Source organism: Bos taurus, chromosome 19 (genome assembly GCF_002263795.3).
Source record: "Bos taurus isolate L1 Dominette 01449 registration number 42190680 breed Hereford chromosome 19, ARS-UCD2.0, whole genome shotgun sequence".
Classification (NCBI taxonomy): Eukaryota; Metazoa; Chordata; class Mammalia; order Artiodactyla; family Bovidae; genus Bos; species Bos taurus.
The window spans coordinates 10,720,803-10,733,955 of NC_037346.1; the positions used below are offsets into that span (position 1 = coordinate 10,720,803).

A 13,153-nucleotide genomic window follows, 5' to 3' on the forward strand; every position below is an offset into this window, starting at 1 on the left:
AGCCCCCTGCACTGTGGGTTTTGCTGCAGACACGCAGTGTGTCTACACATGGGGAAGCAGAGTCGTCACAGGGCTTCTGCATCTGTATCCTTTTCTCAGCAGTCAAGAAATACCGGACTGCCTGTGGTACAACGTCTGAACAGAATTGTTCCCTGTATTTTGTAAGGATTCCAATTGTTTTGTGTAGGAGTGAACATCTGTTCCAGTCACTTCATGATATAAGGCAGAAAACCCTTAGCCACAGGCCAGAATCTCTAGTCCATGCATATCAATACTTGCCTACTCGCATGAGAGCTGGAACCTCCTGCTCAGTACACATGGTATTACTTTTATGTCTTGCGGTGAATCTTTCCAGGTAGCCTTTGCTGCTTATACTGTAGCTTTTTGTCTTTATCCCTCGTTTCTTCATTTAATATGGCTTACATGTGATTCTTTTATGTTTGATAGCATTGTAGTAAATTCTACGTTTTAGAAAATTGACTTAAAAGGTAATTTAATACGTGTAACTGTTAAAATTCTCTTAATCAAAATGATCGTCTTTTGGTTTTTGTGTTTGGATTCTTCATGTAAACTAATATTTATTTCAGTCAAGTCCATTATATTTAGGAACTATTAACCTGTAATGTTAAAAAGAACTTTTGAGGCTTGCTATCACTTAACATAGCTTAAACTAAAATGTCGAGGTACAGGCTAAATGGGGTCTTGAGAATGAGCAACAGACCAGAAGCTGAGTTATTCATGTTCATTTTGTCTGGGAACCACCACATCTGCCACTAAGGCTGAGTAATCATGACTTATAAGTGTGGTTATGGAAAGTATATATCAGTTTAATTGTGTGAACCATCCTTTCTTTAGGGAAAATATTTTCAACAGATTGCTGAAAATTTTCCCTTTTTAGAATCACTTAAAATTAAAACTGTGAATAAGCCTTTTATCTTGTTGAATGACCTGTTTAATCGGTTGAGGTGCATATTTTATTTATATTTCTGAAATAGAAATGTAGTTTTTTTCCTTCCTCTGTATCCCAGAAATCTCATTATTTTAGTGTCTAAGTTCAAGTTGTGTTCTCCTAGAGTTCATTTCTAGAGGATAGTTGTGTAGGGATATCATGAACAAACTCTTGAATTTCTTTTGTTTTGCCTTAAGTAGTATCACATTTCTCTTGTGTGTTTTCAAACAGTGAATGTGAAGTTAACAGGTTTTTTTTTTAATTATGTCTGATGCTTGTCTGTAAATGTACAACAAGAAATTCAGTTCCTCTGAATTCTACAGACTTTAGTGTGTGTGTGTGTGTGTGTGTGTGTGTATGTGTAGAATCACAAAATAATTCCTTTTTCTGTAACTGTGAAATATCTTTTATGCACATAATAATATTCAGAGAAACAGCTGTATATTTCATGATTAATTACAACTTCTCAAAAAATATACCATTCCTTTTAAAAAAATTCTATAATTATTTTTAAACTTATTATTACTATTTATAGTTTTCTGTGAATTAAAACTCAAGAAAAAGAGGAACAGACTAAAAATTCACATAGGTTTCTCTTTGGCTCAGAGGAAAACTTTATAGTTAATTGATTCAGTGCCAAGTGTAGGCCTTCTTTTTATAGATTTTTATTTGAACACAAAGTACCACTGCATTTAGGGGGAAATGGAGTTTAGATTTATGAATATCTTTCTTTTTCATATTACATGCAACAAAAAAATTTGCTTAATATCACCTTTTATTTTGATAGCAACCGGAGTTCTTTAATGTTTTATTCTCATTGCTACATCTTATTCAGTTTGTCTTTGAACCACAAATTCTTTTACCATGTGGTTTAAAAAGACTTTTTTAAATCCAAAGATCACTTACTATATGTGTGTCTATATATACATCCATATGGGTGTGTATAATTTTTTCTACAAATACACTATTTTTCTTTTTAACAGTGAATAGGTAATACTTTCTGAGGGCTTACTATATGCCCAGCACTAAGTCAAGCATATTTATATAAATTGACTAATTGAAACCTCACAGTGTCCCCAGAGTGTAGGTCCTGAAGGTGTTTTATCATTACCATTTTATAGATGAGGAAAACAAGACTTAGTAAGAGGCAGAGGCCAGAACCTGAGTCAGTACATCTGGCTGTGGAAGTTATGCTTATGGCAACAGTATGTTTTAAAGTGAATACTGGCATCATGTATGTTAGAGCAACATGTTAAGAACATCCAGCTTCCAGAGCTCACACTTCATGAGAACCTTGGAAATTAGCAATGGATTTTATTGTTAGCTTGATTGTATTTAGTGTTTTTTAATTTTGGAACTAGATAAAGCCATCAAATGAATCTAATTCTTTTGCCTTGCTAAAGAGTGGGTTAAGTGATTTTTCTGAGGTTTCTTATTTTCTGACCCTTAATAGACTATAAGAACCTACTTGAAACCCTAAAGGAACTTGTGTAAAACATACATGTTTCCATGTCCACTTATTGAATCAATTTATGCTTAGGGGACCCAGGAATTAATACTTTTAACAAAGCCCCTTGTTGATTATTATGCAGATACCTCATATTGGCATACATGTTCATTTGAGAACCATTGTATTTAAACCTTTATCACACATCTAAATACTAATTCATTTTAATCTAACATATTATTATTAATTTATAATGTTTCAAAACATAGGTACAAAGCAGCACAAAATCTTCCATAGAAAAAAAGTACTTTAAAAGAAAAATTCATTGGTACTGGTTCTACAATTTTATTTTTGTTTTACAATCTCAGTGAGAAAGATCAGTGAGGTAGTTACTTCATCAACTATTGTTTTTTGAAATATAGTTAGTTTATAATGCTGTGTTAGTTTCAAGTGTACAGCAAAGCGATTCAGTTATACATGCGTATGTATATATTTTTTCAGCGTCTCTTCCATTGTAGGTGATTGCAAGATACTGAATATAGTTCCCTGGGCTATACAGCATGTCCTTGTTTACGCGTTTTATGTATAGTAGTGTATATATGTTAATCTCAAACTCCTCATTCCTGCCCTGCCCCCCACTATTCCCTTTGGTAAACATAAATTTATTTTTCTGTGTCTGTATCAACTTTTTAAAGTAAGGAAAAAAGTAGTATTTTCAAAGTATGCCTAAAAGAATAGGGACACAGGAGGTTTTTTAGAGGGGATAGCATTCTCACAAATGAGATGTTTGGATAAATAAAATAAGAGTCAAGTGAGAAATCATGGTTTCCAGAGACTTGTGTTAGGGAAAGGAGGTTGACTACAAAAGGACACAAGGGAGCTTTTTGCATTGAGGAAATGCTGTGTATCTGTATCCTGATTATGTGACTAAATATAATTGTCAAAACTTACTGAACAACAGATCTAAAACAATGACTCTTACTATATGTAAATTATATCCCCATAAATTTGAAATTGTTTTTTTAAAAAGTAAACCTTGAAGAGATTCTGGGAGTGATTATTTTTTCAAATTACCAGTTGCATCTTGAAATACTTGGGTGAATTCTTGTTCTTTAAAAGCTAACATTTTTCTATTAATGTGTGGTGATTAAGGTAACATTAAAATAACATCATAATTCCTTTTTCTTTAATATTTCTCATCAAAGTTTTCTCTTTTTTTTTTCTTGGTAGGGTCCACATATAGCTTCAGTTACATTAGCTGCTTATGAGTGCAATTCAGTTAATTTCCCTGAACCACCTTATCCTGATCAGATTATTTGCCCAGATGAAGAGGGCACTGAAGGAACCATTTCTTTATGGAGCATCATCTCAAAAGTTAGGATTGAGGCCTGCATGTGGGTAAGATGTCCATTTTCATGCTTACCTAAAATTAACCTCACTGTCTTGATTCTTTGTACCTTGTTGAAATTGAATCCAAACATATACCACATCAGTAAATAATTGATAAAGTCACCAACTACCTAACTTCCATGGAAAAGAAATCTCTAGAGCTTCTCTTTGTGAATAACATGCAGAAGGAAGGCAGGAGACTATAGGTACCACCAGGTATTGATGCCAAGGAGTCAATAGCAGGGAAAAGGAATATAAATGATGCAAATATATTACTTTGTAAAGTTTTACTGATGTTTATAAAATATGATAATCACATAGCAAATGGTTATATATCAATCCAAACTTGGTAAGTATTATATGTCTCTCTCTTAGATTTAAATACTCTGTGTTTAGTTTTAGAAGATTCGTTTCATTTTCTGAGTTGTTGTAATACTAAAGTAAGGTCAGACATTTCTTAATAAACTAAGCTTTACTGTATTTGAGGTGAGATCAAACTATATGATGATTTACTTTCAGTAGTATCAATTATTCTTTTTATGGCTTGGTTAATATATTTTGGGAAATTTTGAACTATGTGATCAATGATAAATGTATTTTAATCTGTATATCTATACAAAGCATTTTTTTATATGCCTAAATTCATTCAGGTGTCTATCACTGAGGAATAGCTCAGTTGCTAAAGACTTCCTATTACCATTTGAATTACTTTTTAATTTATTATTTGGAATTATTAAGTTTTATGTTCCCTAGAACTTTTTCCCTCTAACAATTTCTTACAAAATAGGAAATGTGAAACACTTCTCTTAAATGCCTTAGTTAAAGTGAAGATGAATACAGTGCCCACAGGAGAGGCAGTTTGAAACATTCAAATGTTAGAGGTTATGTTGTGCTTTAAAAGAATTAAAAGGGAAATGCCATATATTGAATTTGTTGAATATGAAAAACAGGAAAAATTGTCATATTTCCTGTTACTGTCTTAAAAATACTGGAAACAGATTCATTGTACTAGTTGCATATGTTTTATAAATTTCATCACATTACTCCTTTGATAAAAAGCTGTTAATAAAATAACTAGTTACTCGGAACATGCTAGAAAGGGGGTATGTATATAAACTTCAGTTTTCTGTTTTTCTTTTGTTCTTTCAAAATGGTTTACGTGGCTCAATTAACACTAACGCCAACAAAGACGTTTTCATCCCAGCTGGCAGTGATAACTGCCTCTTCCAAATTCCCATGGTGTGTATTATCTGAAGCGCTTATTTGGCCTGGCTCCATGCATGCCTCAAATTATTTAAATTGGCTGGTGTAGTGGCTTACTTCCCCAAATAAATTTTTAGTTTCTCAAAAAAATTCAGACTGTACCTTAAATTAAATGTATTACCCTCACAACAGTCAGCATTAGGCTTGGCTTGTAGTATTACAAGAATGTCAAAAAAACGCTGATTAATTGTCTGTCTGTCTGTTCTTCATATTCCCTTCTTTGAAGCTGTCTTTTGTGACAATAAATGTAGCACATATCAAGTTGTGTTTAAATTGGTTCCTGTTGTTTTCACCATTTTAAGGACAGTCCTTTTAACAAAAGGTGCTGGGAAAACTGCATATGGTTACTGTTGTTTAGTCCCTTACCTCATGTCCGATTCTTTGTAACCTCTGCACTGAATACAGAGGTTATGTGTATGGACAGAGGCTCCTCTGTCCATGGGATTTCCAAGCAAGAATACTGGAATGGGTTGCCATTTCCTTCTCCAGGGGATCTTCCCGGGATCAAACCCATATCTCCTACGTTGGCAGGCGGATTCTTTACCACTGAGGCACCAGGGAATCCCAGGGAAAACTGAATATCCACTTGCAAAAGAGAAAGATTGGATCCTTACCTATACCATATGTAAAAATTAACTCAAAATTCATCAAAGACCTAAACTTGAGTTCAAACTCTAAGATGCTTAGAAGAAAATATAGAGACAAATCTGCATAATGATTGGCAGTGGTTTCTTAAATAAGACACTGAAAGTAGAGGCCACAAAAGAAAGAAAATACATAAATTGAACTTTGCTAAAATTAAACCTCTTGTACATCAAAGGATACAGTATCAAGAGAGTGAACAGAGAACCCACAAAAAGGAAGAAAATGTTTATAAGTCATATATCAGATAAGGATTTAATATTCAGGATGTTTAAAGAACTACGCAACTCAACAATAAAAAGACTAACAACCCAATTAAAAAGTGGGCAAAGGACTTGAATAAACACTTCTCCAAGGAAAAGACACAAATGGCGAGTAAGTACACAAATTCTCAACATCAGTAGTGTTGGGGAAGTACAGATCCAGCCATAAGGGAATACCTATTAGGATGGCTATTATTCTTTTAAAAAGAGTAATGAGTATTGGTGAAGATGTGGGGAAGCTGGAAAACTCCTAGGTTGCTGGTGGGAATGTAAAATGATTCAGCTGCTGTGAAAAAGAGTTTGGTAGTTTCTCAAAAATGTAAACATAGAATTACTCTGTGACTTTCTTCTAATGTAAATACCCAAAAGAACTAAAAACCAGGACTCAAATATAAGTATAGAAACTTCCAGTTCACTGTTAAGCAACATTATTCATATTATCAGAAAGGAGGAAATAACCCCAAGTACCCTCAATAGATGAATGGATAAACAAAGTGTAGTATATACACAGAATATTACTCAGCCATAAAAAGCAATGAGGTTTTTATACATGCTACAATGTAGATGAACCTTGAAAACATGGTAAATAAAATAATCTAGACATAGAAAGATACTGTATGATTCCACTTAAATCAACTATCAAGATAATTCAGATTTGTTAATAAAGACAAAAAATAGATTTGGAGGGACTTCATTTGTGGTCCAGTGGTTAAGAATCCACCTGCCAATGCAAGGGATGTGGATTTGATCCCTGGCCTAGGAAGACCCCACACGCCATGGAGCGACCTAAGCCGACGTGCGGCAACAACTTAGCACGTGTGCTGCGACTGCTGAAGCCCACGCGCCTGGATCCGTGCCCTTAGATGAGAGAGACCGCTGCAACAGAGAGTAAGCTCTGCTTGCCGCAGCTAGAGAAGGCCCGTGCACAGCAACGAAGACCCAGCGTAGCCAAAAATTAAATACCTATTAATAATTAGTTAATTTAAAAATAAGCTCCGTGAAGCGGTAGTTTGTTTTTTTTTTTTTTAAGTAGATTTGAGATTACCAGCATTGTGGGGAATGAGAAGTTAATGCTTAATGGGGTAACAGTTTCCATTTGGGTGAAGAAAAATACTGGAAATATTTTTTATATTTTATCCTTTCATAAAATTGATCTCATTTGTGTTCACATCTATATTTTTTGTCTCATTATAAATATAGTAAATCAGTAAAATCCTTGAAATATGTACTTCCAGTTATAAAAATCAGTGTTAACCTCAGTTTAAGTCTGTTCATATAGGTCTTTGGAGCCCATTAAAATGAATTGTTTGGTGTTGCTGATCAGTGGGTTACCTTTTTTCAGTTTGTATCTTTCTGATACTTCACAATTTGTCTGTATCACTAGTGTTCAGTTCAGTTCAGTTGCTCAGTTGTGTCCGATTCTTTACGATCCCTGTCCATCATCAACTCCCGGAGCTTGCTCAAACGCATGTCCATTGATTTGGTGATGCCATCCAACCATCTCATTCTCTGTCATCCCCTTCTCCTCCCACCTTCAATCTTCCTGAACATCAGGGTCTTTTCTTTGCATCAGGTGGACAAAGGATTGGAGTTTCAGCTTCAGCATCAGTCCTTCCAAAAAATATTCAGGACTGATTTCCTTTAGGATGGAATGGTTGGATCTCCTTGTAGTCCAAGGAACTTGCAAGAGTCTTCTCCAACACCACAGTTCAAAAGCATCAATTCTTTGGCTCTTGCTTTCTTTATAGTCCAGCTCTCACATCCATACATGACTACTGGAAAAACCATAGCTTTGACTAGACGAATCTTTGTTGGCAAAGCAATGTCTCTGCTTTTTAATATGCTGTCTAAGTTGGTCATAACTTTCCTTCCAAGGAGCAAGCATCTTTTAATTTCATGGCTGCAGTCACCATCTGCAGTGATTTTGGAGCCCCCAAAATAAAGTCTGTCACAGTTTCCATTCTTTCCCCATCTATTTCCCTTGAAGTGATGGGACCAGATGCCATGATCTTCTTTTTCTGAATGTTGAGTTTTAAGCCAACTTTTTCACTTTCCTCTTTCACTTTCATCAAGAGGCTCTTTAGTTCTTCTTTGCTTTCTGCCATAAGGGTGGTGTCATCTGCATATCTGAGGTTATTGATGTTTCTTTGATTCCAGATTGTGCTTCATCCAGTCCAGCATTTTGCATGATGTACTCTGCATATGAGTTCAATAAGCAGGGTGACAGTATGTATACAGCCTTGACGAACTCCTTTCCCGATTTGGAACCAGTCTGTTGTTCCATGTCCAGTTCTAACTGTTGCTTCTTGACCTGCGTACAGATTTCTCAGGAAGCAGGTCAGGTGGTCTGGTATTCTTGTCTCTCTAAGAATTTTCCACAGTTTATTGTGATCCACATGGTCAAAGGCTTTGGCATAGTCAATAAAGCAGAAGTAGTTTTCTGCAACTCTCTTGCTTTTCTGATGATCCAACTGATGTTGGCAATTGGATCTCTGGTTCCTCTGCCTTTTCTAAATCAAGCTTGAACATTTGGAAGTTCACAGTTCACGTACTGTTGAAGCCTGGCTTGGAGAATTTTGAACATTACTTTACTAGCGTGTGAGATGAGTGCAGTTGTGTGGTAGTTTGAGCATTCTTTGGCATTGCCTTTCTCTGGGATTGGAATGAAAACTGACCTTTACCAGTCCTGTGGCCACTGCTGAGTTTTCCAAATTTGCTGGCATATTCAGTGCAACACTTTTCACAGCATCAACTTTTAGGATTTGAAATAGCTTAACTGGAGTTCCATCACCTCCATTAGCTTTGTTCATAGTGATGCTTCCTAAGACCCACTTGACTTCACATTCCAGGATGACTGAGTCTAGGTCAGTGATCACACCATCGTGATTATCTGGGTTGTGAAGATCTTTTCTGTATAGTTCTTCTGTGTATTTTTGTCACCTCTTCTTAATATCTTCTACTTCTGTTAGGTCCATACCGTTTCTGTCCTTTATTGTGCCCATCTTTGCATGAAATGTTCCCTTGGTATCTCTAATTTTCTTGAAGAGATCTCTAGTCTTTCCCATTCTATTGTTTTCCTCTGTTTTTTTGGCATTGATCACTGAGGAAGGCTTTTTTTCCTTGCTGTTCTTTGGAACTCTGCATTCAAATGGGTATATCTTTCCTTTACTCCTTTGCCTTTCCTTCTCTTCTTTTCACAGCTATTTGTAAGGCCTCCTCAGACAACCATTTTGCTTTTTTGCATTTTTTTTCTTGGGGATGATCTTGATCACTGCCTCCTTGATCAAACCTCTCTCTGTAGTTCTTCAAGCACTCAGTCTATCAGATCTAATCCCTTGAATCTATTTGTCACTTCGCCTGTATAATCATAAAGGATCTGATTTAGGTCATACCTGAATGGTCTAGTGGCTTTCCATACTTTCTTCAATTTAAGTCTGAATTTGGCAATAAGGAGTTCATGATCTGAGCCATAGTCAGCTCCCGGTCTTGTTTTTGCTGATTGTATAGAGCATCTCCATCTTTGGCTGCAAAGAATATAATTAGTCAAACTGATTTCAGTATTCACCATCTGGTGATGTCCATGTGTAGAGTCTTCTCTTGTGTTTTTGGAAGAGGGTGTTTGCTAGGACCAGTGCATTCTTTTGGCAAAACTCTATTAGCCTTTGCCCTGCTTCATTCTGTACTCCTTGGCCAAATTTGCCTGTTACTCCACGTATTTCTTGACTTTCTACTTTTGCATTCCAGTCCCCTATAATGAAAAGGACATCTTTTTGGGGTGTTAGTTCTAGAAAGTCTTGTAGGTCTTCATAGAACCATTCAGCTTCAGCTTCTTCAGCGTTACTGGTCAGGGCATAGACTTGGATTACTGTGATATTGAATGGTTTGCCTTGGAAACAAACAGAGATCATTCTGTCATCTTTGAGATTGCATCCAAGTACTGCATTTTGGACTCTTTTATTGACTATGATAGCTATTCCATTTCTTCTAAGGGATTCTTGCCCCCAGTAGTAGATATAATGGTCATCTGAGTTAAATTCACCCATTCTGTGCAATGCTTCATAAATTTTCTTTTCATTTATTATTTCAAATTCCATTAATAGTTATTAAGCTTCCAAGTATTGGAAATTCACAGTGAGTGAAACTTAACATGGAGCTTTATATTCTAATAAGGGAAATAGTTATGGGAAAATGTATATATATGTATTGTGGGAAAATTATATAAGTATTTAAACTAATTGTGATAAGTGCTATGAGGGAGAAATCTATTGCATAATACAAAGATATTTTCCTAGTCTGTGATTCAGGGGAAATTTCCATGAAGCAGCAATGTTTCAATGAATATGTAAAGATATGCTCAGTCTCTCAGTCATACCACTGGCCTGTTATCTCACTTTACTCCTTTAAGATAATAAGGTATAAAGTGAGGAGGTGTAAACTAATTTATTAGTTAATTCATGGTTTTGGTTTTTTTTTCCTATTGTGGTAAAATATACATAACAGGTTATGTACACAATTTATTGGCATTAAGTACACTCACAGTGTTGTGTAACCATCATCAATATCTACTTCCAGAATTTTTTTGTCATCCCCAAACAGAAACTCTGCACCCATTAAACAATAACTCCTCGTTCCCTACTCTCCCCAGCCCCTGGTAATTTTGAACTTTCTGCCTCTGTGAAATTGCCTATTCTTTATACCCCATATAAATGAAATCACACAGTATCTGTCCATGTCTGGCTTACATCACTTAGCGTAATGTTTTCAAGTTTCCTCTGTGTTGGAGCATATATCAGAACTTCATTCCTTCCTGAACTCATTTTAAAACTGACCTCAAGGGAAACTGGAAGCACATTTTCTCTTTTTGTTTGTAAAACAATCTGATAATTTTACTAGAATTGGTATAATTTTTTTAAACATTGCTCTAAAAACCTTAAATTTCTCAGTGGTTCCAAGTTACCCTCCAAACTTTGGCTTTTAACCTCTGTTTCATGTTTGTAGTAGTTAGAATATTTAACGGAAAAAAGACTTTGTTTTTTAAGATTATTAACATACTGATAATACCAAACTACTATAACTTCTGAGTAGTCAGCATATATAAAATTTTCTACTCCTGGATTTTTAGCATTAAACTTATAATTCCTAACACAGAAAAGCAAGATGCTTGTAATTTACTTGTGATTCCACTTGACAAAATTTTTGAAAGTATAAAAATTCAGGACTTTTCTCCTCCTAAAAATCTTTTCATAAAATTGACACTCTGGGAAGTTATTGTGTTTCTCTCTTGGTTTTGCATATTTTGTGCACATTAAACTCTCCTCCAATTCAAGAAACAGGAACTTCAAGATAATAAATTGATATATAGTCAACAATTTTTAGAAGATTTTCTGAATTATTGCTTGACTAAATACCACTTGTCTTTCTTTTGCAATAAGGAAGCCAGTCATTTCTTCCCCTTAATTAAACTTAGGCTGACAGTTTATAGTGTTCCACAGTTTATTTAGTTTTGTTTTTTTTTATGTTGACTTCGCAAGAATTATAACATTGTTTTGTAAGAATCATGAAATTATGGGACTTCAGTATCCAACTTCTGTGTTTAGAATATAATGTGTCTTGAGGGGACCTGTCTGGAAGACTATATTTCCTTTTTACTTACATGCATAAAAAGTAGAATACTAGCTCCTGATCACCATCTCCTTGCTAATATGGGAAAACATGAACAGAATTATTAAAATGTAACAATGAAAATGATCAACTAAGTATAGAATAGTTTGTAGGTCTTGATTTCATTTCAGTTCATTATTACTTCCTTTTAACTTTAAGAAAATTTGTTGTGAGTTTGAATGATATGATTGTTTTCAGAACTGTTGAACATTTGAGAAGAGGAGAAGTTCATGTTTTGAATAAAATGTTGCAATTAACTTTTCTTCTTACTTTTTGTCATAAAAAAAATTTAAGTACAGGAAGTTATATAATTAATTCAATATACTATTACCCAGCTTTCACTAATGGCTACCCAGCTTTCACTAGTCAGCTTTCACTTGTGGCTAATACTGTTTTATCTAGACCCTTCCTCACTCAACTCACAATTATCTTGAAGCATACCCCAGGTAACATAGCATATTTTATCTGTAAATATCAACCTTAGGACTTAAAAAACATTGTCACACCTAAGAGAATTTACAAATAGCCTCTTTAAATCTGTTACCCAATTACAGTTCAATTTTTTTTATTATTTATTTCATTTTCTTTTCAATATCTTTGGATTGGTTGATGAAACTGGATTGTTTGTCAAGTATAGTTTTCCATGGTCTGAATTTTACTGTTTGTATTCCAGTTGGTGTTATTTAAATATATTTCTCTCTTTCCTGTGAATTGATTGCTGGATTGAGAAGCTTGGGGGAAAATTATTTTTTTACAAGAATATACTTTATGGTCTAGTGTATTCTGTACATAGTGCAATAATGTCTGGCTGTCTATCTGTTTATATTAACACCATTATTATATAAGTCCATTATTTTACTGGGGTTTATAAAATGGGGGCATTCCAATTGCATCATTTTTTCTTTGGTTAATGACTGGAATACTTTTGTAAAGAGAAACTTCTCCTTATCATCAATTTGGTTACCCTGAGTTATCTTCCATATAGATAAGACAGGATAAATAATTGACTGTTTCTCTTTATTTACCAGTTTTTAAAATAATTAATTCTCTAATATCCTCGAGAGGAGGCAAAGTTAACTTTTCTTGTTTCAAAGAATATGATTTATGCTTTCTCCCAGGACCTTTCTCTGTGTATGTCTCTCCCCTTTCTCTGTTCTTTAACTAGATATTTAACTAGTCTTATTCTTTTGGCACTTCAGTATATTCTCTTGCTAACTCTTGGCTCACATGTAGATAATGCAGTTACACTTGGAGATGGTTGATTTTACACACTGGAGTATAGCACTGTGATCACGGGATGCTTGAATTTGGTAATGTTCCTTGAGGATTCTTATCAGGGCATTAGCAGGCAGAGCCATAGGACAGAGCAAACAAAAAGACCTAAAGTTGCTTCTGAAAACTACCGAAGCTTTTTCATTCACTATGATTCAGGGCAGAGAAGGGTAGCTCAAAGTTAAGAATTTTCCTGGGTACTATAGGTCTCTTGCATTATTATCTAACCTGTATTTAAGCCATTTAAGTTCAAACCAAGTTCCTGAT

At 34.8% G+C, this 13,153-nt stretch overlaps 1 protein-coding gene across 6 annotated transcripts in view; it reads left to right on the forward strand.

The window, feature by feature from the left end:
* Positions 1-13,153, forward strand: part of VMP1 (vacuole membrane protein 1) — a 128,643-nt gene that overhangs the window by 46,640 nt on the left and 68,850 nt on the right. For 5 of the 6 annotated variants that reach the window (XR_009491511.1, XM_059877873.1, XM_005219886.5 and 2 more), the window contains one exon: positions 3,627-3,794. Coding sequence is in view for 5 of the 6 variants with exons in the window: in XM_059877873.1 (XP_059733856.1) it covers positions 3,627-3,794 (168 nt within the window). In the remaining variant the exon portion in view is untranslated. Of the gene's footprint in view, positions 1-262; positions 356-3,626; positions 3,795-13,153 lie in introns of those variants that run through there. The other variant, XM_024979873.2, reaches the window with a different exon arrangement.